This window comes from Petromyzon marinus, chromosome 40 (assembly GCF_048934315.1).
Source record: "Petromyzon marinus isolate PM22_M1 ecotype Great Lakes invasive population chromosome 40, UKy_Petmar_22M1.pri1.0, whole genome shotgun sequence".
Taxonomy (NCBI): Eukaryota; Metazoa; Chordata; class Hyperoartia; order Petromyzontiformes; family Petromyzontidae; genus Petromyzon; species Petromyzon marinus.
In genome coordinates, this window is record NC_133706.1 from 3,310,363 (window position 1) to 3,335,415 (window position 25,053).

Here is a 25,053-nt window from a genome sequence, read left to right on the forward strand (position 1 = left end):
TGTGAAGGAGGAAGATTGAGCGAAGTCAAAGTGGAGGAGGATGAAACGAGGCCAGATTGGAGGCAGATGGAGCGAGCACAGAGTGGAGGAGGATTGAACGAGGACAGAGTGGAGGATTGAGCAAGAACAGAGTAGAGGGGAATGGAACGAAAGCAGAGTGGATGAGGGTGGAGCGAGGACAAAGTGGAGAAGTATTGAGTGAGGACAGAGTGGAGGAGGATGGAGCGTGGACAGAGTGGAAAATGTAGCAAGGACAGAGTGGAGGAGGGTGGAGCGAGTGGAGGAGGATGGAACAAGGACAGAGTGGATGAAGATAGAGTGAAGACATAGTGGAGGATGGCACGAGGACAGAGGGGAGGCGTTTTGACGGAGGACAGAGTAAAGGAGCGTGAAGTGAAGTCAAAGTGGAGGAAGATGTAGTGAAGACAGAATGGAGGATGGAACAAGGACAGAGTGGAGGAGGGTTGATCAAGGAAAGACTGGAGGAGGATGGAGCGAGAACAGAGTGGAGGATGAAGTGAGGACAGAGTGGAGAAATATGTTGTGATGACAGAATGGAGGAAGATGGAGCGAAGTCAAAGTGGAGGAGTATGAAACGAGGCCAGATTGGAGGAGGATGGAGCGAGCACAGAGTGGATGAGGGTGGAGCGAGGACAAAGTGGAGGAGTATTGAGTGAGGACAGAGTGGAGGAATATGGAGTGATGACAGAGTAGAGGAAGGTAGAGCAAGGACAGAGTGGAGGAGGATGGAGCAAGGATAGAGTGGACGATGTAGCGAGGACAGAGTGGAGGAGGATAGAGCGTAGACACAGTGGAGGAGGATGGATCAATGAGAGAGTGCATGAGGATGTAGCAAGCATGGAGCGAGGACAGAGTGGAGCAGGCATGGAGCGAGGACAGAGTGGAGCAGGCATGGAGTGAGGACAGAGTGGAGGAATATTGAGTGATGACAGAGTGGAGGATTGAGCGAGGACAGATTGGAGGAGGATGGAACGAGAACAGATTGGATGAGGGTGGAGCGAGGACAAAGTGGAGGAGAATGGAGTGAGGACTGAGTGGAGGAATATGGAGCAACGACAGAGTGGAGGAGGGCGGAGCGAGGACAGAGTGGAGGAAGATGAAGCGAGGACAGAGTGGAGGAGGATGGAGCTTGGAGAAAGTGGAGGAGGATGGAGCAACGATGGAGCTTGGACAGAGTAAATGACAATGGAACGAGGACAGAGTGGAGGAGGATAGAGCGTAGACAGAGTGGAGGAGGATGGAGCAATGAGAGAGTGCATGAGGATGGAGCAAGCATGGAGCGAGGACAGAGTGGAGGAGTATGGAGTGAGTACAGAGTGGAGGAATATGGAATGATGACAGAGTGGAGAATTGAGCGAGGACAGAGTGGAGGAGGATGGAGCGAGGACAGAGTGGCGGAGGATGGAGCTTGGAGAGAGTGGAGGAGGATGGATCGAGGACAAAGTGGAGGAGGATGGAGCGAGAACAAAGTGGAGGATGAAGCGAGGACAGAGTGGATAAGTATGTTGTGATGACAGAATGGAGGAAGATTGAGCGAAGTCAAAGTGGAGGAGGATGAAACGAGGCCAGATTGGAGGAGGATGGAGCGAGCACAGAGTGGAGGAGGATAGAGCGTAGACAGAGTGGAGGAGGATGGAACAATGAGAGAGTGCATGAGGATGGAGCAAGCATGCAGCGAGGACAGAGTGGAGCAAGCATGCAGCGAGGACAGAGTGGAGGAGTATTGGGTGAGGACAGAGTGGAAAAAGGTAGAGCAAGGACAGAGTGGAGGAGGATGGAGCAAGGATAGAGTGGAAGATGTAGCGAGGACAGTGTGGAGGAGGATAGAGCGTAGACAGAGTGGAGGAGGATGGAGCAATGAGAGAGTGCATGAGGATGGAGCAAGCATGGAGCGAGGACAGAGTGGAGCAGGCATGGAGCGAGAACAGAGTGGAGCAGGCATGGAGTGAGGACAGAGTGGAGGAGTATGGAGTGAGGACAGAGTGGAGGAATATGGAGTGATGACAGAGTGGAAGAGGATGGAGCTTGGAGAGAGTGGAGGAGGATGGATCGAGGACAGATTGTAGGAGGATGGAGTGAGGACAGAGTGGAGGATGAAGCAATAATAGAGTGGAGGAGCATGGAGTGATGGCAAGAGTGGAGGAGGATGGAGCAAGAACAGAGTGGAGGGGAATGGAATGAAAGCAGAGTGGATGAGGGTGGAGCGAGGACAAAGTGGAGGAGTATTGGGTGAGGACAGAGTGCAAAAAGGTAGAGCAAGGACAGAGTGGAGGAGGATGGAGCAAGGATAGAGTGGAAGATGTAGCGAGGACAGTGTGGAGGAGGATAAAGCGTAGACAGAGTGGAGGAGGATGGAGCAATGAGAGAGTGCATGAGGATGGAGCAAGCATGGAGCGAGGACAGAGTGGAGCAGGCATGGAGCGAGAACAGAGTGGAGCAGGCATGGAGTGAGGACAGAGTGGAGGAGTATGGAGTGAGGACAGAGTGGAGGAATATGGAGTGATGACAGAGTGGAGGATTGAGCGAGGACAGAGTGGAGGAGGATGGAGTGAGAACAGAGTGGAGCAAGATGAAGCGAGGACAGAGTGGAGGAGGATGGAGCTTCGAGAGAGTGGAGGAGGATGGATCGAGGACAGATTGGAGGAGGATGGAGTGAGGACAGAGTGGAGGATGAAGCGACAACAGAGTGGAGGAGTATGGAGTGATGACAAGAGTGGAGGAGGATGGAGTGAGAACAGAGTGGAGGAGTATGGTGTGAAGGAGGAAGATTGAGCGAAGTCAAAGTGGAGGAGGATGAAACGAGGCCAGATTGGAGGCAGATGGAGCGAGCACAGAGTGGAGGAGGATTGAACGAGGACAGAGTGGAGGATTGAGCAAGAACAGAGTAGAGGGGAATGGAACGAAAGCAGAGTGGATGAGGGTGGAGCGAGGACAAAGTGGAGAAGTATTGAGTGAGGACAGAGTGGAGGAGGATGGAGCGTGGACAGAGTGGAAAATGTAGCAAGGACAGAGTGGAGGAGGGTGGAGCGAGTGGAGGAGGATGGAACAAGGACAGAGTGGATGAAGATAGAGTGAAGACATAGTGGAGGATGGCACGAGGACAGAGGGGAGGCGTTTTGACGGAGGACAGAGTAAAGGAGCGTGAAGTGAAGTCAAAGTGGAGGAAGATGTAGTGAAGACAGAATGGAGGATGGAACAAGGACAGAGTGGAGGAGGGTTGATCAAGGAAAGACTGGAGGAGGATGGAGCGAGAACAGAGTGGAGGATGATGTGAGGACAGAGTGGAGAAATATGTTGTGATGACAGAATGGAGGAAGATGGAGCGAAGTCAAAGTGGAGGAGTATGAAACGAGGCCAGATTAAAGGAGGATGGAGCGAGCACAGAGTGGATGAGGGTGGAGCGAGGACAAAGTGGAGGAGTATTGAGTGAGGACAGAGTGGAGGAATATGGAGTGATGACAGAGTAGAGGAAGGTAGAGCAAGGACAGAGTGGAGGAGGATGGAGCAAGGATAGAGTGGACGATGTAGCGAGGACAGAGTGGAGGAGGATAGAGCGTAGACACAGTGGAGGAGGATGGATCAATGAGAGAGTGCATGAGGATGTAGCAAGCATGGAGCGAGGACAGAGTGGAGCAGGCATGGAGCGAGGACAGAGTGGAGCAGGCATGGAGTGAGGACAGAGTGGAGGAATATTGAGTGATGACAGAGTGGAGGATTGAGCGAGGACAGAGTGGAGGAGGATGGAACGAGAACAGATTGGATGAGGGTGGAGCGAGGACAAAGTGGAGGAGAATGGAGTGAGGACTGAGTGGAGGAATATGGAGCAACGACAGAGTGGAGGAGGGCGGAGCGAGGACAGAGTGGAGGAAGATGAAGCGAGGACAGAGTGGAGGAGGATGGAGCTTGGAGAAAGTGGAGGAGGATGGAGCAACGATGGAGCTTGGACAGAGTAAATGACAATGGAACGAGGACAGAGTGGAGGAGGATAGAGCGTAGACAGAGTGGAGGAGGATGGAGCAATGAGAGAGTGCATGAGGATGGAGCAAGCATGGAGCGAGGACAGAGTGGAGGAGTATGGAGTGAGTACAGAGTGGAGGAATATGGAATGATGATAGAGTGGAGAATTGAGCGAGGACAGAGTGGAGGAGGATGGAGCGAGGACAGAGTGGCGGAGGATGGAGCTTGGAGAGAGTGGAGGAGGATGGATCGAGGACAAAGTGGAGGAGGATGGAGCGAGAACAAAGTGGAGTATGAAGCGAGGACAGAGTGGATAAGTATGTTGTGATGACAGAATGGAGGAAGATTGAGCGAAGTCAAAGTGGAGGAGGATGAAACGAGGCCAGATTGGAGGAGGATGGAGCGAGCACAGAGTGAAGGAGGATAGAGCGTAGACAGAGTGGAGGAGGATGGAACAATGAGAGAGTGCATGAGGATGGAGCAAGCATGCAGCGAGGACAGAGTGGAGCAAGCATGCAGCGAGGACAGAGTGGAGGAGTATTGGGTGAGGACAGAGTGGAAAAAGGTAGAGCAAGGACAGAGTGGAGGAGGATGGAGCAAGGATAGAGTGGAAGATGTAGCGAGGACAGTGTGGAGGAGGATAGAGCGTAGACAGAGTGGAGGAGGATGGAGCAATGAGAGAGTGCATGAGGATGGAGCAAGCATGGAGCGAGGACAGAGTGGAGCAGGCATGGAGCGAGAACAGAGTGGAGCAGGCATGGAGTGAGGACAGAGTGGAGGAGTATGGAGTGAGGACAGAGTGGAGGAATATGGAGTGATGACAGAGTGGAAGAGGATGGAGCTTGGAGAGAGTGGAGGAGGATGGATCGAGGACAGATTGTAGGAGGATGGAGTGAGGACAGAGTGGAGGATGAAGCAATAATAGAGTGGAGGAGCATGGAGTGATGGCAAGAGTGGAGGAGGATGGAGCAAGAACAGAGTGGAGGGGAATGGAATGAAAGCAGAGTGGATGAGGGTGGAGCGAGGACAAAGTGGAGGAGTATTGGGTGAGGACAGAGTGCAAAAAGGTAGAGCAAGGACAGAGTGGAGGAGGATGGAGCAAGGATAGAGTGGAAGATGTAGCGAGGACAGTGTGGAGGAGGATAAAGCGTAGACAGAGTGGAGGAGGATGGAGCAATGAGAGAGTGCATGAGGATGGAGCAAGCATGGAGCGAGGACAGAGTGGAGCAGGCATGGAGCGAGAACAGAGTGGAGCAGGCATGGAGTGAGGACAGAGTGGAGGAGTATGGAGTGAGGACAGAGTGGAGGAATATGGAGTGATGACAGAGTGGAGGAGGATGGAGCTTGGAGAGAGTGGAGGAGGATGGATCGAGGACAGATTGTAGGAGGATGGAGTGAGGACAGAGTGGAGGATGAAGCAATAATAGAGTGGAGGAGTATGGAGTGATGACAAGAGTGGAGGAGGCTGGAGCGAGAACAGAGTGGAGGAGTATGTTGTGATGACAGAGTGGAGGAAGATTGAGCGAAGTCAAAGTGGAGGAGGATGAAACGAGGCCAGATTGGAGGCGGATGGAGCGAGTACAGAGTGGAGGAGGATTGAATGAGGACAGATTGGAGGATTGAGCAAGAACAGAGTGGAGGGGAATGGAACGAAAGCAGAGTGGATGCGGGTGGAGCGAGGACAAAGTGGAGGAGTATTGGGTGAGGACAGAGTGGAAAAAGGTAGAGCAAGGACAGAGTGGAGGAGGATGGAGCTTGGAGAAAGTGGAGGAGGATGGAGCAACGATGGAGCTTGGACAGAGTAAATGACAATGGAACGAGGACAGAGTGGAGGAGGATAGAGCGTAGACAGAGTGGAGGAGGATGGAGCAATGAGAGAGTGCATGAGGATGGAGCAAGCATGGAGCGAGGACAGAGTGGAGGAGTATGGAGTGAGTACAGAGTGGAGGAATATGGAATGATGACAGAGTGGAGAATTGAGCGAGGACAGAGTGGAGGAGGATGGAGCGAGGACAGAGTGGCAGAGGATGGAGCGAGGACAGAGTGGCGGAGGATGGAGCTTGGAGAGAGTGGAGGAGGATGGATCGAGGACAAAGTGGAGGAGGATGGAGCGAGAACAGAGTGGAGGATGAAGTGAGGACAGAGTGGATAAGTATGTTGTGATGACAGAATGGAGGAAGATTGAGCGAAGTCAAAGTGGAGGAGGATGAAACGAGGCCAGATTGGAGGAGGATGGAGCGAGCACAGAGTGGAGGAGGATAGAGCGTAGACAGAGTGGAGGAGGATGGAACAATGAGAGAGTGCATGAGGATGGAGCAAGCATGCAGCGAGGACAGAGTGGAGCAAGCATGCAGCGAGGACAGAGTGGAGGAGTATTGGGTGAGGACAGAGTGGAAAAAGGTAGAGCAAGGACAGAGTGGAGGAGGATGGAGCAAGGATAGAGTGGAAGATGTAGCGAGGACAGTGTGGAGGAGGATAGAGCGTAGACAGAGTGGAGGAGGATGGAGCAATGAGAGAGTGCATGAGGATGGCGCAAGCATGGAGCGAGGACAGAGTGGAGCAGGCATGGAGCGAGAACAGAGTGGAGCAGGCATGGAGTGAGGACAGAGTGGAGGAGTATGGAGTGAGGACAGAGTGGAGGAATATGGAGTGATGACAGAGTGGAAGAGGATGGAGCTTGGAGAGAGTGGAGGAGGATGGATCGAGGACAGATTGTAGGAGGATGGAGTGAGGACAGAGTGGAGGATGAAGCAATAATAGAGTGGAGGAGCATGGAGTGATGGCAAGAGTGGAGGAGGATGGAGCAAGAACAGAGTGGAGGAGTATGGTGTGATGACAGAGTGGAGGAAGATTGAGCGAAGTCAAAGTGGAGGAGGATGAAACGAGGCCAGATTGGAGGCGGATGGAGCGAGTACAGAGTGGAGGAGGATTGAACGAGGACAGAGTGGAGGATTGAGCAAGAACAGAGTGGAGGGGAATGGAATGAAAGCAGAGTGGATGAGGGTGGAGCGAGGACAAAGTGGAGGAGTATTGGGTGAGGACAGAGTGCAAAAAGGTAGAGCAAGGACAGAGTGGAGGAGGATGGAGCAAGGATAGAGTGGAAGATGTAGCGAGGACAGTGTGGAGGAGGATAAAGCGTAGACAGAGTGGAGGAGGATGGAGCAATGAGAGAGTGCATGAGGATGGAGCAAGCATGGAGCGAGGACAGAGTGGAGCAGGCATGGAGCGAGAACAGAGTGGAGCAGGCATGGAGTGAGGACAGAGTGGAGGAGTATGGAGTGAGGACAGAGTGGAGGAATATGGAGTGATGACAGAGTGGAGGAGGATGGAGCTTGGAGAGAGTGGAGGAGGATGGATCGAGGACAGATTGTAGGAGGATGGAGTGAGGACAGAGTGGAGGATGAAGCAATAATAGAGTGGAGGAGTATGGAGTGATGACAAGAGTGGATGAGGATGCAGCGAGAACAGAGTGGAGGAGTATGTTGTGATGACAGAGTGGAGGAAGATTGAGCGAAGTCAAAGTGGAGGAGGATGAAACGAGGCCAGATTGGAGGCGGATGGAGCGAGTACAGAGTGTAGGAGGATTGAATGAGGACAGATTGGAGGATTGAGCAAGAACAGAGTGGAGGGGAATGGAACGAAAGCAGAGTGGATGCGGGTGGAGCGAGGACAAAGTGGAGGAGTATTGGGTGAGGACAGAGTGGAAAAAGGTAGAGCAAGGACAGAGTGGAGGAGGATGGAGCAAGGATAGAGTGGAAGATGTAGCGAGGACAGTGTGGAGGAGGATAGAACGTAGACAGAGTGGAGGAGGATGGAGCAATGAGAGAGTGCATGAGGATGGAGCAAGCATGGAGCGAGGACAGAGTGGAGCAGGCATGGAGCGAGAACAGAGTGGAGCAGGCATGGAGTGAGGACAGAGTGGAGGAGTATGGAGAGAGGACAGAGTGGAGGAATATGGAGTGATGACAGAGTGGAGGAGGATGGAGCTTGGAGAGAGTGGAGGAGGATGGATCGAGGACAGATTGTAGGAGGATGGAGTGAGGACAGAGTGGAGGATGAAGCAATAATAGAGTAGAGGAGTATGGAGTGATGACAAGAGTGGAGGCGGATGGAGCGAGTACAGAGTGGAGGAGGATTTAACGAGGACAGAGTGGAGGATTGAGCAAGAACAGAGTGGAGGGGAATGGAACGAAAGCAGAGTGGATGCGGGTGGAGCGAGGACAAAGTGGAGGAGTATTGGGTGAGGACAGAGTGGAAAAAGGTAGAGCAAGGACAGTGTGGAGGAGGATGGAGCAAGGATAGAGTGGAAGATGTAGCGAGGACAGAGTGGAGGAGGGTGGAGCGAGTGGAGGAGGATAGAGCAAGGACAGAGTGGAGGAGGATCGAGCGAAGACATAGTGGAGGATGTAGCGAGGACAGAGGGGAGGAGTATTGACCGAGGACAGAGTGGAGGAACGTGAAGTATAGTCAAAGCGGAGGAAGATGTAGCGAAGACAGAATGGATGGAACAAGGACAAAGTGGAGGAGGGTTGATCAAGGAAAGAGTGGAGGAGGATAGAGCGAGGAAAGAGTGAAGGAGGATGGAGCGAGGACAGAGTGGAGAATGAAACGAAAACAGAGAGGAGGAGGATGGAGCGTGGACTGAGTGGAGGACAATGAAACGACGTTAAGTTGTGGATCGAGGACAGAGTGGAGGAGGATGGAGCAAGTTCAGAGTGGAGTAGGATGGAGTGAGGACACAGTGGTGGACGGGGCGAGCATTGGGTGGACGACCGAGCAAGAAGGATCTCACCGGCGCAGTGTCCGTAGTGTGCCACGCCGATGGAGCGGCCCTGTGCACAGGTGGCACGGCGCAGGTGACAGGCGCTGGCGTAGGTAACACCGTTGCGGCCACACAGGGGGCCCCCCGTAGATGAGGAGATGGCGGTTGCGCCGCATGAGCTCTGCCCACACCGCACGCAGTGGGCGCCACTCAGCTGATCCAGGACGCACTCCATGCCGGCGGGGCATGGCACACCCTCGCACGTCTCTGTGCGAAGACAAAGACGAAGATCCCCGTATAATATTGAATTGACAAAGTCAAGACAAAGAAGATACTGTTGGGGTACGTTCTGTTAGCAAGAAGCACATATTAAGGCCGAAATGGCGCACAAGGGGGTTCTGTGGCCAGCACCACACCTTGCCAAAATTTGTCTGCCCAGTGCTGATGGTGTATTACACGGGTATTTATTAAGGCCGAGTGAACCACGGGGAGGCCAAAGACCATTTCAGATATTCGCCATCGTCGCTGGAATCGGAACAGGGGTCGCCACTGTGCTAACGCTCCTCCCTGTGTGAACACACATGCACGGATGGGCACAAGCGAGCGCAGCTGCGCTCGGCATCAGACACACGGGAGTTATCATTATTATTTTTATAATATTATAATAACAGTCTTCATAAATTCGCTGTTTAACCCTTTTGCCGTTGCAAGACATCTGCAAGTTGCAGGGTGTCCCGTTCACCACTGAATCTTGGAACGCGCAAGCGGCTATCATTAATTTAATTTAGAGAGGCATCGCGCCATTGTTTTTAAAGACATTGCACTGTACTGAACGCAGATAACTGTAGCGATACGACCATACCACAGTTTATGAAATTCGCCCCATTGTTTCAACTTCCGCGCCTGGAGATTGAACCAGCGACCCCCTGTTTGCATCCAGTGCTGCTGCTGACCACCATAACCACGGCCACATCCCAAATGAACAAATCATTTTTTTTATTTTACCAAGTAAGATCCACTGAGCTATATAGCTCTTTTTCAGAAGCGACCTGGCTATCACAAATAATAACTCAACGAAGTGGCTCATTATGTGAACACGTATAGCAGCCAATACTCTAATTTCTGTTGATTCTATATGTGAAGGTATAGAACCGACGGACCTGGAAAAAAATCCACACGACCACGTGGAGAGAGACATGCACACTCCAAATATATCGGCGTCAGGATCGGGATCGAGCCCACGAATTCCTGTATACCAGGCAAGGTAGTTAACATATCTCCACCATGGTACCAGAATGAGCTGCATGCGGCACACCGATAGCCATGCCCCCCTCTCTGTGTGTGCTCGGTGGAACACGCAGTCCCCGCCGTGGTGAAGAGCTGGGTGATGTGTAACAGAAGCTTGCCCCGCAGTAAATCACAGTGTCAACACTCGGCAGGTGCCGTGTGAAGCTGTGCCAAGCCCCTCTGATGTGATTTTGTGTTTGTGCGTTATGGATCCAGTGACGCGAGTTGGATTCCCACTCACGGCCAACATCAGTGACGATTATAAAAAAACTGGTCCTTGTCCTCCCCTAGGTAGACTCAGACTTAAATGAGTACTTGGTGCAGTGTGCAAATATCAGCACTGGGGAGACAAACGCAGGCATGTGATGTGTCAACCTTAGTAGGTGCTCGCCAACATTCTGTTAGAGGTTATATGGGAAATATTTTTCTTAAATGTGTGCGTCTGTGTGCACGTGGCGATGCAAAGATTAGTGTTGCTGACACAGGGTTGCGGATCGAGTCTCGGATCTAAAACCTTAGACACGTGCAGGACTGACTACTAGCACAGGACACAAAAGACAAAGTTCCCCCATATAGTCTTAACAGACGTTTAGGGCAAATACTAGCTAGCACCTATGAAGGCCGGTTGCCTTTGTTTTCTTAGTGGAAATGTTTACACATCACACCAGGTACTCATTTAAGGCTGAGTTGACTTATGGGAGGCCCAGAACCGATTTAGATAATCGTTACTGGCGTTGTCCATGAGCGTGAATCGAACTCGGAGCGCAAGTGCAGCACTAACTAACCACCACCGCCACCACCACCTTACTTACTGCGGCAGCTGCCGTTGTACTGCACCGAGAGCGAGGACTGCGCGCGGCACCGCGCACGCAGCACAGCACACTCGTCCCGGTAGGAGCGGCCGTCCGAGCCACACACGGGGCCCCGGCGCGCCTCTCGGCAGTCGGGCGCGCACACACAGTGCGGACGGTTGCGCCGATTCATGCGGCACCTCTTGCCTGGCGCGCACTCTACACCCTCGCACGACTCTGCATGCTCGCACACGTGGCACAGGGGGAAGAGGGGGAGGGGGGCGTCGCCACGGTGGCGACATGTTAACTACCTCACCTGGTATACAGGGGGTCGTGGGTACGATCCCGACCCTGACACCTGTCGTATATTTGGAGTCTGTGTGTCTCTCTCCTCGTGGTCGCATGTATTTTTCTTGGGGTCCTCCGGTTTTTCCACGTGATAAGCCACTTGGTTGAGCTATCATATGTGTCCAGGTCGATTCTGAAAAAGAGCTATATAGCGCAGTGGGCCTTACGTGGTAAAATAAAGATAGTTTAGTTTTGATTTAGGGTCGCATGCACAGATAAAAGGTCCCCCGTATAGCCTTGCGTAGTGGTGCGAGGTGAGCACCTTTGAAGGCGGTGACAAGGCAACCCTGACGAGGTGTGGATGGTCAGGAACCATACACGGCCGCCTTTGTCTTCCAAGTGACGATGTTTATGCACCGAACCAGGTACTAACTCATTTGTGGCTGATTTGACAAAGACGAGACAAAGATCCCCCATAGAGTCTGAAGAGACCATTGGGATATGTGCTGTTAGCGAGCACCTGTGAAGGCTGGAACGGCACACGAAGATGTGGGTGGCCAGCACTACCTCCAGTCGCCTTTATCTCTCCAATTCGGATGCTTATACAATTGTAGTGGGTTCCAGGACATGGAGACGGCAGAGTAGAGGCAGCACTATTTATTGAACAAGGGGGTCACACTGGAAGGGGTAGCGGCCCCTTCCCCCGTATATACTCAGGAATAACCCCAGGCTATCTAGCCTAAGCTCTAGGCTCCCGATTCCTCCGGCTATAGGCGCTAGATGAGGCTATCTGATCTGGCCCTGGTCAGACACAGATCTCGGCATCCCACCCACCAGACCGGCCCTTAAAAGGACTCCGGCTCTGGGGCTCTGGGGCCACACCACTGGCTTGCTGTGCCAGCCCTGAAAAGGGCAGCGGTCACAGGAGTCCCAGGGTCTATCCTAGCCGGCCTTCCTTCTTCACTGGTGCTTCAGTCTTGGCCCCAACACACTGCCCCGAGCTCTCTGGCTCCCCGCCCTTTGTACCCACTGAGGGTGGAGCCATATCGGACGTGGTTGTAGCCACCAAGGTGTAGGTGTGCCACACCTTCCCACACCGTGTGTTTCTTCGCCATAGTACCCCTACACAATGGACCAGGTACTCATTTAAGGCCGAGTCAACGTAGGGGTGGCTTGTAACCGTTTCACATCTCAGTCAAAGACCTTGACTGTGAGTGGAAATCTAACTCGGTTCGCCATGCTCGTAGTGCAGTGCGCAAACAGCTACATTATCACTACACTACGCGTATGCATACACACACACCTGTAGCACAGGCACACACCTGTGTCGCACACAGACACACCTGTGTTAAACACACTCACTTGTCATGTCAAACGATTGGAGCTGGGCAATCGGATGACTCAAGTAATCGATTACTACACTGATTAATTATCGATTCTATTACGTGGCTACTCGGATATCATGAATACTGTGCAATAAAAAGTATCGCTCCTTTTCCCACGTGTGACGCTGGAGGGGAAGTTGGACCCCGGGATTTGAGACCAGGCTCTCAGCTGTCCCGGCTCAGCACTCTGACCTCAGCTACCCGGCTACCTAAACAGAACCTTTGCATCGTCACACCACCGGTCACAAGACTTATCTCCCTCCTTCTCCCTGCTTCTTCCATCGCACTGCTCCACCATGGAATTCTCTCCTTCCATCATCGTCTCTGTTCCCAAGCTCCTCCAAACACATTCCTGCGGAGGGAGCTGGTAGGAACGTTGGGTTGCTCGGTCAATGGGCAGGGTCAACGGCGGCATTGTGTATTCCGCAAATGAAGCAAATGGCGGGACCGCGGGGTCCCATCAGTGCCCCGGGGTGGGAAAGACCACGTAGCGACACGAGTCTTGCCTTATCGACAACAAAACTAGTGTCAATCGATTGGCCAAATCGAGAGCTACTCGGGGCACTAAATTTCGTAAAAAGTTGAAAAGTTACATAAACACGTTAAATTCACTGCGGGGGCGGGCTTGCCTTGGCAAAGAAGCTGAGGATCGACGGCTGATCGGAGGGCGTTGTCGCCGCGCGCGACTGCGGCGGACGCCCGGGCTAGCGTGTGGCCGGTGGGGTGGCGCCCATTGTGTTGATCGCCACCTGCTGGCGCTTGTTGGCGCGAGTCTGGGCGGGCGGCGCGTTTCTGTCGTCGTCCAACTCGGCGACGAGATAGGAGCGGGATGGCTGGATAGTAGTCCTAGGCAATCGGCGGGGATTGAAAAGTACTTCTTGGTGAGCGACTTGAGCTTCTTCGTGGTGATGGTGCCAACAGGCGCCATCTGCAGCACGACGGGAAGCTTTTTGTGCGCGGCTTGGTGGATCGACGTGACGCTGGGGCCGAAGAGATCGCCGAGGAGCGCCTTGCGGATCATGTTGATGTTCGCGTCATCGACCGTGCGGGCAGCGATGGCGTCCTCATCGGTGGTTGAGCAAAGCCGGCACATCGCAGTGATGCCCTCGTCGATCTTGAAAAAGTAATTGAACGTGTAACGGGCCGGCAGGTGCTTGAAATTCTTTGAGAGAACGGCGTCCCATCCGACGTAGAAAGAACGCCGCGTGTCGTTGTGATCGACAAAGTCGACACAGACGCTGTTGATGTCGTTTAGGTCACTGGTAAGCTGCTGGGGTGTGAAGAAGTTTTTGCCCTTCATCTTGTTCCGGCACCAGGCGACGACGCGATCAGTTTGATTGTATGAGTGGCCAGAAAGGAGGTAGACGAGGACGACCTTACGATAGAACAGAATTGACAGCATCGCAAAGAACTGCATTAAGATGTGCGACTTGTTCTGCCCGACGCAGTTGTCGAGAACGACGAGGAGCGTCTGCGGCATCGCAGCGCCGTGCTTGATCAACAGGTTGTAGTGGTACTGGAAGCGCAGGCTGCACATTGCTTCAGCTTCCTTGCCTTGGGCGCGGTCGTCGTAAAGAACGACGTGGTTGATGCCTTTCGTCACGTCGGTGGTGATAAAGTTCTGCATCATCAGGTTCGACTTGAAGTAGTCGGCGGACGAACGCTCGTGGCCGTAGTACGGCATAGAAAAGCTGCCGCCAAAATCCTCAATTTGAATTTGAATCAGTGGCATGCTCGAGCTGCTGTCGCCGTCAGAGGCCCTGTCAGACGCTCGATCGTCGTCGTCGATGGCGATGTCGACAGTGTCCGGGATGATGCTGCACGGAACACGTTGACCGGGGGATTGCTGCACAACGTAATCCTTGACGAAGCTCGACACAGCTCAGCGCTGAGCTATGGCATCATGCAGGTGCATCTTTAGCTCCGCTCTGAGGCGTTCGCGCTCGTCGTCGTCAATATCATCAGAAGCGAGTGCAATCTCGATGCGGACGCAGCAGTCGCAGACGTCTTCGGCAAAGCGAGCGAGGCGCAAGCCAGGGTACAGCTGGTGGACGTCCTGAGTCCACCTCGAGAAAGAAGTCACGTGAGCGTCTTGCTCCTCCATCTTGGCTTTGTAGCGGCTATGCAGCTTCGTCCACGTGATCATCGGATCCAGAAGGTATTGCTTGGGGCGAAGGTGGCCGCAGGCAAACTCATCTTCAACCTCCCACGAAGCGACGTCATTCCTGAGGGCCGTCAGATCGGCGTCGGTAAGTGCATGAGTGGGAGTGGTGGGAGCACGTCACGTGTGCAGGCTATCAAACCCATCCGCGGCGACTTTACGCAAGCGGGCTAGGCGAGAGCCGCCGACAGGGAGAATCGCGCGGATCTCGCGCTCTGACAGCTTCATCTGGATTAGGTTGAGAATGATCCCCTCCGACTGCTGCCACTCCGATCCAGCACGCCCCGTCTCCATCACATCCCAGTCTTGACGGATCTTGATGATCGCAGCAGCGCCGAGCTTCGCCTCGGCGCGGGCAGCGGCTTTCACCCCCCGATCGCACGATGGGCGGACATTGCGCTGCACGACGGTTTGTTGGGAGCCTCCAGCTCCACCCGTCTTGCGAATGACGTTTGCAGCTGACATCACCGTCGATACGGACAGCGCGGTTGACCACGACAGAGGCTCGCTTGACCCCGCAGACGGAGCTGCGACAGGCGGTGATGCACCTGCACCCGTCGGTGTCCACCTGACGAGCTTGTGCATCTCGGCGGTCAGCTCTTCCTCGTGTTCAATGAGGTGGCGTTTCTCGGACGCCATTGCTGAACAGGGGCCACGCGCAAGAATGAACAGCAGCCCTGGCGGGGTCCATCCGGTGTCCTTGCGGGATCATGAGTGGGCGGATTGAAAAATTATAATTATTGACCTGATTTTTGCGGGACCCCGGGGTCCCGCCAAATGATTCAAATATGCCCGACTGTGAGGGCGGGCACAAGCAGGCGTGAGTAGGGGTGACCAGCCCCTCCCCACCCAGCTCCACCCCTCCCACCCCCCACCCAGCCCGACCCTCCCCGCCCAGCCCCTCCCCACCCTCCCCACCCAGCCCCTCCCCACCCTCCCCACCCAGCCCCTCCCCACCCTCCCTACCCAGCCCCTCCCCGCCCAGCCCCTCCCCACCCTCCCCACCCAGCCCCTCCCCACCCTCCCCACCCAGCCCCTCCCCACCCTCCCTACCCAGCCCCTCCCCACCCAGCCCCTCCCCACCCTCCCTACCCAGCCCCTCCCCACCCTCCCATCCCCACCCAGCCCCACCCTCCCCACCCAGCCCCTCCCAACCCTCCCCTCCCCACCCAGCCCCTTCCTCCCTCCCCACCCAGCCCCTCCCCACCCTCCCCTCTCCACCCAGCCCCACCCCTCCCATTTTTGGATGCACGACGGATGGACACAATAATCCCCTGTGGGCTGGTGTAACCAGAAGGTTCCTACCAGTATAACTTCGCTCAATTCACTAAACGTGTCGACTGTTAATCTATTTCAAACTATAAAACTATATTTTTATGTTTTACCATGTAAGGCCCACTGAGCTTTATAGCTCAGAAACGACCTGAACACAAATGATAGCACAACGAAGTGGCTTATCATGTAGACATTTAAAGCAGCCAAATACTCTCATGTTTCTAAATTTGGAGGGAAAAACCGGAGAACCCAGAGAAAAATCCACGTGACCACGGGGAGAACATGCAAACTCCAAATATACAGCAGGCGTCAGGGTCAGGATCGAACCTACAACCTGTATATGAGGGGAGGTAGTTAATATTTTCTAGCAACCGTGGCGCCCCAACTTTCAATTTTGACATTGCTAACTGTTGCTGGCCGCTAGACGCTATGGACCTTTGGGACTGTCAAGTAATTGTCGTGCTTGCAATCCTTGAGCCAGTGCTGGAAATTATACATTCCCCAAGTAGAGGTAAGTACTGTACAATATGTTGCATCTGCCCTGTCTCATTCAAGTTGTCTATGTGCTGTTTCAATAAACGTGGCAACACAAGTTTTGTAAAATGATTTAACATATCAGGCACACATATATTACAGGCGTGCTGCAGTGGTGAGATGTTAACTACATCGCCTGGTATACAGGAGGTTGTGGGTTCGTTCCCGACCGTGATGCCTGTAATATTTGGCGTTTGCATGTACTCCTCGTAGTCGTGCGGATTATTCTCCATGTCCTCCGGTTTTTTCCTCCACATTTAGAAACATGCGTTTAGCATAATTGGCATCTTTACATTTCCACGTGATGATAAGCTACTTCGTTGGGCTATCATTAATGATAGCCAGGTCGCTTCCAGGTCGCTTCTGAAAAAGAGCTATGAAGCTCAGTGGGTCTTACCTGGTAAAATAAAAAAAATAGTTTTTAGTTTATATAGTAAATTACATTAAATAAGATAACAACAATTTTATAGCCCTTTGTGAACCCATTACTGGTAGCAGGCCTCATCACCATGCTTTTCATCATAGAAATTGTTTGTTTGACCATATTTCATCACGCTGCTTAGTGTGGGCTGGTGAAGCGAGGCAGGAATAGAGTTGGGGAGGGGGGGATGGTCAGAACCAGTTGAGATATCACTCACCATGGCCACGAATCGAACTCGTGTGACCAGATTCGTAGACTAGCGTACTAAAATCATATTCTTTGGGTCTTTCGGATAAAGTCACGTAGATAGGTTCAAAGAAAATAAAAACCTACGACGTTTCGATCTCAACACAAGCGGTCGTCATCAGGAAAAGGGGGATAGCTTCTAAAGGCAAACTGTTGATAAAAGTTTAAAATGGGCATAGCCCAAATGTCAGCAGCATGGGCGGGGCAGCTAATGTTAATGTAAGTGATGGGCAGCGACCACGAAGGTGGTGGGTTTCCACCAATTACAGGGCTGCCAGGTAAAAATTAGCATGTTAATGTAAGATCGGTGAGCAGCCTCCACGGTGTGCGCGCTGAGGTGGCTATGTTAATGTGAGAGATTAGCATGTTAATGTAAGATCGCAGAGCCGCCGCACGTCGAGGTCGGTGTGCGAAGGTGGCTATGTTGGTGTGAAAAATGTAACCTGTTAATGTAAAATCGGAGAGCCGAAAATGACAACTAACATCGGATGGTGGCACGATGGGAACATCACAACCAGTTATGACTTAAACTGGTTGATAACGTCCTTCCAATGTATGCTAAGTTTGTACCCACCTTCTCGGTTCAAATTGTGTCTGTGTCTGTATATATGGATGGTTTCATGAACGAATCTTTTTTGATAACCAGTGGGTTTGCAAAGTTCCTTCGTCTTCGAGAAATCAATTTCGTGTGAGCCCACCGCATTAAAACAATGATCAGCCACGGCCGAGGTATTGGTCCTACCGTGTTTCAGATCTGCCTTATGTTGCCGAACACGGTCCGAGACATGTCGCTTAGTTTCCCCAATGTAACTAATGCCACAGATACAGCTTAGTTTGTAGACGCCAGGGTATTGCATGTCAGGGACCACATCCTTCACAGATGGGATCAGATCACGAATTTGATGTCCTGTGTTCATGATTTTGGAATAATTTTGGTGACCCCTGCTATGTATGGCAAGGTGATGGTTTTGATTGGGCCCTCAGATGGTTCTTTCCCACGGTTGGGGTGATAGCTTAACGGATTGTGCAGTCTGAATATCCATTCAGCTTGGTGTACGTGTTCCAGTTCACTGGCTAGGTGATGATGGTCAGAAATACATCGGGCTCTATGGTGTAGAGTTTTGATGAGGGAATTTTTCTGGGATGGATGGTGGTGGGAGTCAGGTTTTAGGTAGGCATCCGTATGGGTGGCTTTCCTGTAGACATTGTCTCATTGAGCCATCTGGTCTCTTTTCGATTAAAGCATCCAAGAATGGTAGCTTGCCATCCTTTTCCACCCCCATTTGATGGCTGCGTGTATGGAATTGATTCAGAGCTGGTCGGCCATGTGGCCAGATGACCAATGTGTCATCTACGTACCTCTTCCACAAGGACGGACGTAGAGTGGATGCCTGGATGGCATCTGTCTCAAAATTTTCCATGAAAACATTGGCTACAACTGGAGATAAGGGAGGACCCATTGGGGTACCTTCAACTTGTTTGTAGAATGTTCCATTCCAAGTGAAGTAAGTGTTGATGAGGCAGTGTCTCACCAGGGCTGGTACATCAGCATTCAGTCCTTGTTGGACAAAATCTTCAATGATTGTAATGGTGTCAGGCATAGGAACTTTGGTAAACAAAGAGACTGCATCGAAACTAATGAGCAAATTACCTGGAGATAGTGAGATGTCCTTAATTAACGATACCAAGTGAGCCGAGTTAAGTCCAGCTGAGGCAGTCTTACAAATGAATGGTTGTAAGGCCTCAGACAGAAATCGGGCCAGTTTGTAGGTGGGTGAGTCAATAATGGAGATGATAGGACAAAGGGGTGTACCTTCTGTTGCGCGTCGTCGCTTTAAGATGTTCTGTATTCATATTTTGTTTGTTGCGGTTGCACCCGACTTAAGAGCCGCATGGCTCACAGGGCTATACCTAATAAATGAAACTTGAAACTTCTTTATGGATCATGAGCAAACAAAGATCCAGGTTCGATTTAACATAGTACATAAAATTTGTGATCCGATCCTATCTGTGAAGAATGTGATCCCTGACATTCAATACCCCGGCATCTACAAACTTATCTGTGTCTGCGGCAGAAGTTACATTGGGGAACCTAAGCGACATGTCTCAGACCGTTTTTGTGAACATAAGGCAGATCTGAAACACGGTAGGACTAATACCTCGGCCGTAGCTGATCATTGTTTCAATGCGGTGGGCTCACACGAAATTTATTTCTCTAAGACGATGGCACTTTGCAAACCCACTGGCTATCAACAAAGATTCGTTCATGAAGCCATCCATTTATATAGACACAGACACAATTTCAACCGAGATGGGTACAAACTGAGCAATCATTGGAAGGACGTTATCAAACAGTTGAAGTCATAACTGGCTGTGATGTTCCCATCCTGCCATCTTCCGATGTTAGTTGTTATTTTCGACTCTCCAATTTACATTAACAGGTTAAATTTCTCACACCAACACAACCACCTCTGCACACCGACCTCGACGTGCAGCAGCTCTGCAATCTTACATTAACATGCTAATCTCTCACATTAACATAGCCACCTCAGCGCGCTCACCGTGGAGGCCCCTCACCGGTCTTACATTAACATGCTCATTTTTACCTGGCAGCTCTTTAATTGGTGGAAACCCACCACCTTCGTGGTCGCTGCACATCACTTACATTAACATTAGATGCCCTGCCCATGCTGCTGACATTTGGGCTACGCACCATTTAAAACCTTCATAAACAGTTTGCCTTTAGAAGCTAGGCCCCTTTTCTGATGACGACCGCTTGTGTTGTGATCAAAACGTCGTAGTTTTTGTAATTTTATTTGAAGCTATCTACGTGACTTTAACAAAAGACCCAAAGAATACGAGCGTACTAATCACTGTGCCACCACGTCTCCCACTGGAAGTTATTTTAGTATGTATGTAGAACTTATTTCACCTTATGTCGCCAACCCAACCATGCTAATCGGAGGTGCCAGGGAAGGGCAACTAACTAAACACAAAAAGCATTAAAAGCAGTTATCTCAGTAAGCATATTATTGTATTAACGCACTCCCTTTCCACTTGACAGCTAAAAATAAATGTATTTTAAGGATATACCGTGCACTTTAAGATTATGTACCCCAGGTCGCCCTTCCAAAAAGAGGCAATGAAATGTCACGTGTGTCAATGGGTTAATTTAATCTCCTGGCTAAATAAATGAAACTGGACGGCTTAATGCCCTGCTGTGTCTCGGACCCCCACTCGGCAATCCAGCCTCACTTCTCCATGGCTGGTCTCCCGTGCCTTTTTTTCCCACCCACCTCCCATTTTGTTCGTGACCGTATCCAATCCGCTGCCCTAGATTTTTGCTTATTTTCTTAGATTCTTTCTGGGACTCACTTGAACTTTCCTGCTCGGCGGCGATGTGGCCCGACACAATCACCAAGTGCTTCTCCACCCACCGGGGCCGGTCATGCGGGTGCATTTCCCTTAATTAGACCAACTCCAGCAGTGAACGCGCCACACGCCCACACGCGCACACGCACGCGCGCACAAAGATCCCCCGTCTAGCCTTAACAGACTTTTGGGACAAGTGCTTGCTGTAAGCGAGCACCGATAAAGGCCGGCACGGTACACGAAGGGTGGGGGGTGGCCAGCACCACGCCCGGCCGCCTTTGTCTCCCCAGTGGCGACGATTACATAACACACCCGGTACTAATTTGAGGCTGACCTATATTCGTTTTTGGTGTTGGTGGTCGTGAGCGGGAATCGAACTCGGGTCGCCGGGTTTGTAGCGCACGCGCACACACACACGTGCACACAAACAAAGACGCACGCACTCACGTTTCCATCTGGCTCATCTTGTTTAAAAAAAAAGTTTTGAGTGTTACCTCCTGCTGCTGTTGCTGCTAATGAGAAGTAATAGCTCTCTCGCGTCACAAAGACATGCGCTGCAATTGTCACTTCCTGGTCACTTCTGCGTACATCATCGTCTGTGTGTTATCCCATAATTACACGAGTAAGTAAATAACCGGGCAACGTGATGCACGGCTGTAGTGCGGCGCTCTTGAGGGTGAGGGTTGGTGGATCGCGAAGAGTTTACGAAAGGCCCAAACCCGCCAGGCAGCGGGGAACCCAGGAGATGGCCCTGCAAGGAAGTGGGTTCACAAACCCGCCCTATGCAAACCCGAGTTGTATGTGTAGTGGTGTTACGGGAGGGTGACACACGGTTGTATAACGGTGGCCACAAACATGGCCGCTACGGCCACCACCCTGGGGGGCTGTGGGGAATGCTGTGATCCCTCCCAGCCCCGCCCCTCAGTGAGACACAGCATAAAAGGTGGGACCCGGAGAGCTGAGGGGGAGTTCAACCCAGTCAAGATGAAGAGCCAGTGAAGAACGAAGATCGACTAGCCAAACCCTGGAACTCCTTTGACTCGCTGCCCTTTTGAGAGCCGGGCAAAGCATGCCAGGGTACGACACCAGAGCCGCGAGGGCCGATGTCCTTCTGAGGGCCGGACTCATGTGGCTGGTGATCGAGACCTGCGCCGAAGCTGGGCCAGGTCAGATAGCCTCCCGAGAGAGGACTAGGATAGAGGGAACTAGGGAGCTAGCGTGGGCTTAAGCTCGGGGAGCACTTCCCTCTATAGAGCACGGGTGAAGAGGCCGTTACCTCTTCGAGTGTCAGGGTCGCTACTGTAATTGAAGTATCTGTAATAAATACGTGTTGCCTCGAGTGAACAATCTCCGACTTCAATAAGGCCATAGGAATAGGTTTTACCCTTTTAACTGGCACAAAAACTGACACCTTTATTCAAGGCATCATGTTTGCAATAACCACAACACAAGCAGTCAAAATGCAAACAAAAAAGACAACTCTGATAATAATATGCACTGTCCTTGAATTTGATTGGTCTGCACCCGAGACAGCCTAGTCTCCATTGGTGTTGGACCAGAAGACGGCAAAAGGCGTACAACTCAATAAGGCCACTACATATGTATGTTGAACTTCTTTCTAACCGTACCTGGCCAACCGTGCTAATTGGAGGTGCGGGGGATGGACAACAGTACCCATCTCTGTTGGTGGTCCTCAAAATGACCGGTGGTGGAAATTCCACATTATTCATGGTAAGGGATCAGTCTCTCTTAACGAGACAAGAACAGTGGACTTCCCACAAACTAGTATTACATAACGCAGCGTGCGATATTATCAACCTGTCGTGTTGCATTTCTACCAAAAATACTCCCAGGCAGACGTGAAAATATTAAAACTCTGTCGCCCGCTTAGTAATTTACTAGAGCGTGAGATTCCACTGTGAACACCCCAAAGAAGCAAGCCCTGACTCCCGAGCGCCACAGCCACACGGTCCCTTTTCAGACGGCGCGGTGTTGCCCATCACGTGTTGCCCCGCGCCGTGGCCACAACAGCGGGGCACAAACGGTCTTAGCGCCGAGGTAAACAGGGGCGCTCTCGCTCGCCGAGGTAAACAGGGCCGAGGCACAGCGGCTCAAGTCCATGTGCGTCTGAGGCTCTCGAATACCACACTGATGAAAGAGCCCGGCTGCCAGCTCGCGAAAACAGAACCACGCACACTCGCAACAATAGCCGGCCGCTGTCACCTTCATAAATAGCCCCAACCCCACCCCCCACTGTGATAAAACAGCGATCCATCTCGTCGCTTAAGCAGCCAGCGCGACCTTGATAAAACAATCCATCGGTGGCTTTAAATACTGAAAAAAATCGTTCAAAACAACCACCACATTGACGAACAGCCCAACTGCCAGCAGGCTGACAAAACACCGTTCTACCTCCTCACTAACAGAGCCAGCGTCTGTCTCGCTAAAATAGCCAGCCCCTTGCTCAAATAACTCAGCCTTGATATTAAAAAAACTTCCTTTCGTAGCAAAAAAACAACGAACCGTCTATTCAAAAACAAAACGATGGTTCTGAGCTGGCAACCAATGCCACCCCAAAATCTCTGTATGGCCACCCCGATCTCCGGCGTGGCGCTGGGCTTTAGCCATTAGTAGTGGAGGGGAGGAAACTCAGGTTGCCCCACCCCAGGACCCACGCGTGAACGCCGAGAGTCTTGCAGCGCCGTCCCATGGGACACAACTGAGCAGGAGACGTGAGGTGGGGAAGAGGGCAGTGTGGGGGGGTGGGGATGCAGTGGTGGGGGGGCGCAAGTCCACCAGGGCTGCGCAGTTGGTGGCAGCAGCAACAGACTCGGGGGGTTATTTGAGGGCAAGGACCTTGTCTACACCCCGCCGGCCCCCACCAGCAGAGCCGACGGCTGGAGGCTGCATCGCAGGGGGCCCAGCGTGGTCCTAATTCCATTATTGGCACACACAAAAAAATAAACGGGTCGTTTGTGCGCGGCGCGTCGTCCCACCCACCCAACCACCCATCTTGGTGCCTCCAGAGATCGTAGTGTGGTACGAGGGTTGGGAGTTGAACATTGCTTCATTGCGGAGTGTCAAGATTTTGACGATGGTCTGGCCAAGTGCGCACACGACATTGAACACGCTGTTGCGCTCTCTCGAATAAGCTGTCAGTATTTGGCGCGAGCTCACGACAATGGTGATTTCATATAACGGAGACACAGGGGACAATATAACAGATGGCCAAAATCGGATTTCGCAGGCGGGCAAATGATGGACGGATGGACGAACATATTGCTAGATGGAAGGGCAATCAGAGCTAGATGGAAGGTGCAAATCAGAGCAGGTGCTTAACGATGGCGAGATGCTGACTACCTGTTCTGGTATGCAGGAGGTCGTGCGTTCAATCCTGACCCTGACGCCTGTATATTTAGAGTTTACATGCTCTCCGTATGGTCGCGTGGATATTCCTCCAGGTCCTCCGGTTTTTCCCTCCACATTTAGAAACACGTTTAGAGTATTATGCTGCTATACATTTCCACATAAGCTACTTTATTGAGCTATCATATGTGGGCAAGTCGCTTCTGAAACAAAGCTATATATCTCAATGGGGCCTTACCTGGTAAAATAAAAATAGTTTTGTTTAATAACTAATTAAAGTAGAACAAGAGAAAGGCAGAGGTGGTGCTTGATGCGCCAAAGGGTATTGCTAGGCTGTCACCATCCTCGTTCCCCTGCGTGGATTTCTTGGCGAGAACACACAAGGTGGCACGTGGTGTCCACCTGGAGCTACCGCATTGTCCCTGGACAACCCAGTGGCATTGGAGTGGAAGGGATATTGAGTTGGACACGTACAGAGACAGGACGGTAGGCAGGCGAATAGAGGGAGAGGCTACACGGTCTGTTGACAGAAGGGTTTTCACCTGTCCTGGGTTTTCCCAGGATTGTCCTTTCTTTGAGGCTGTCCTGGGAAATCTGTACGTTTTTCCGCGATGTTTTTTTGTCCCAGTTGTTTGTTAGTTGCTTAACAATACCAATAATGTCCCTAAAGGCAATAAACTTACACTCAGAGCACTCCACTCTCCCTGTATTCTTTATTTAATATTTCGTTTGCTTGCTGAGTCTCAACACTATTTTCAGGAGGGCCCTGCTATGTCTTCACAGCTGGAGTGACAATTGCTCCTTGTTTCCCAGTTGAGCAAAACATGCGTGTACTTCATTAGACCTCCTTTGCCAGTACCAAAATGTAATAATAGGGTTTTTCCCATTTTTTCTGGCAACAAAACTGAAACCTTTTTACAAGGATTCATGTCTGCATTAACCGCAATATCTGCAGTCAAAATGCAAACAAAAAACATACTATGATAATATATGCATTGTCCTTGAAACTGATTGGTCCACACCAAGGGACGGCTTTCTTTTGAGCCTCGACCTAGTTGGTGCTCGACCAGATGACGCCAAAAGGCGTACAGCTCAAAGACAATGCACTATCAAAGTAATGAGCGCTCGGGGTGAGCATCTATCAGCAGTTGTTTATTTTGGTCGCGACTCCCATTAACGAGGCAGAG

General features: G+C 51.8%; 1 protein-coding gene across 1 annotated transcript in view; it reads right to left on the reverse strand.

The window, feature by feature from the left end:
• LOC116950655 (follistatin-A-like) overlaps positions 1 to 25,053 on the reverse strand; it is a 47,229-nt gene that overhangs the window by 13,151 nt on the left and 9,025 nt on the right. Inside the window, exons 3-4 of the mRNA XM_032968594.2 lie at positions 10,840 to 11,055; positions 8,771 to 9,007 (exon numbers count right to left, since the gene is read on the reverse strand). Coding sequence (XP_032824485.1) covers positions 8,771 to 9,007; positions 10,840 to 11,055 — 453 coding nt within the window. The remainder of the gene's footprint in view (positions 1 to 8,770; positions 9,008 to 10,839; positions 11,056 to 25,053) is intronic.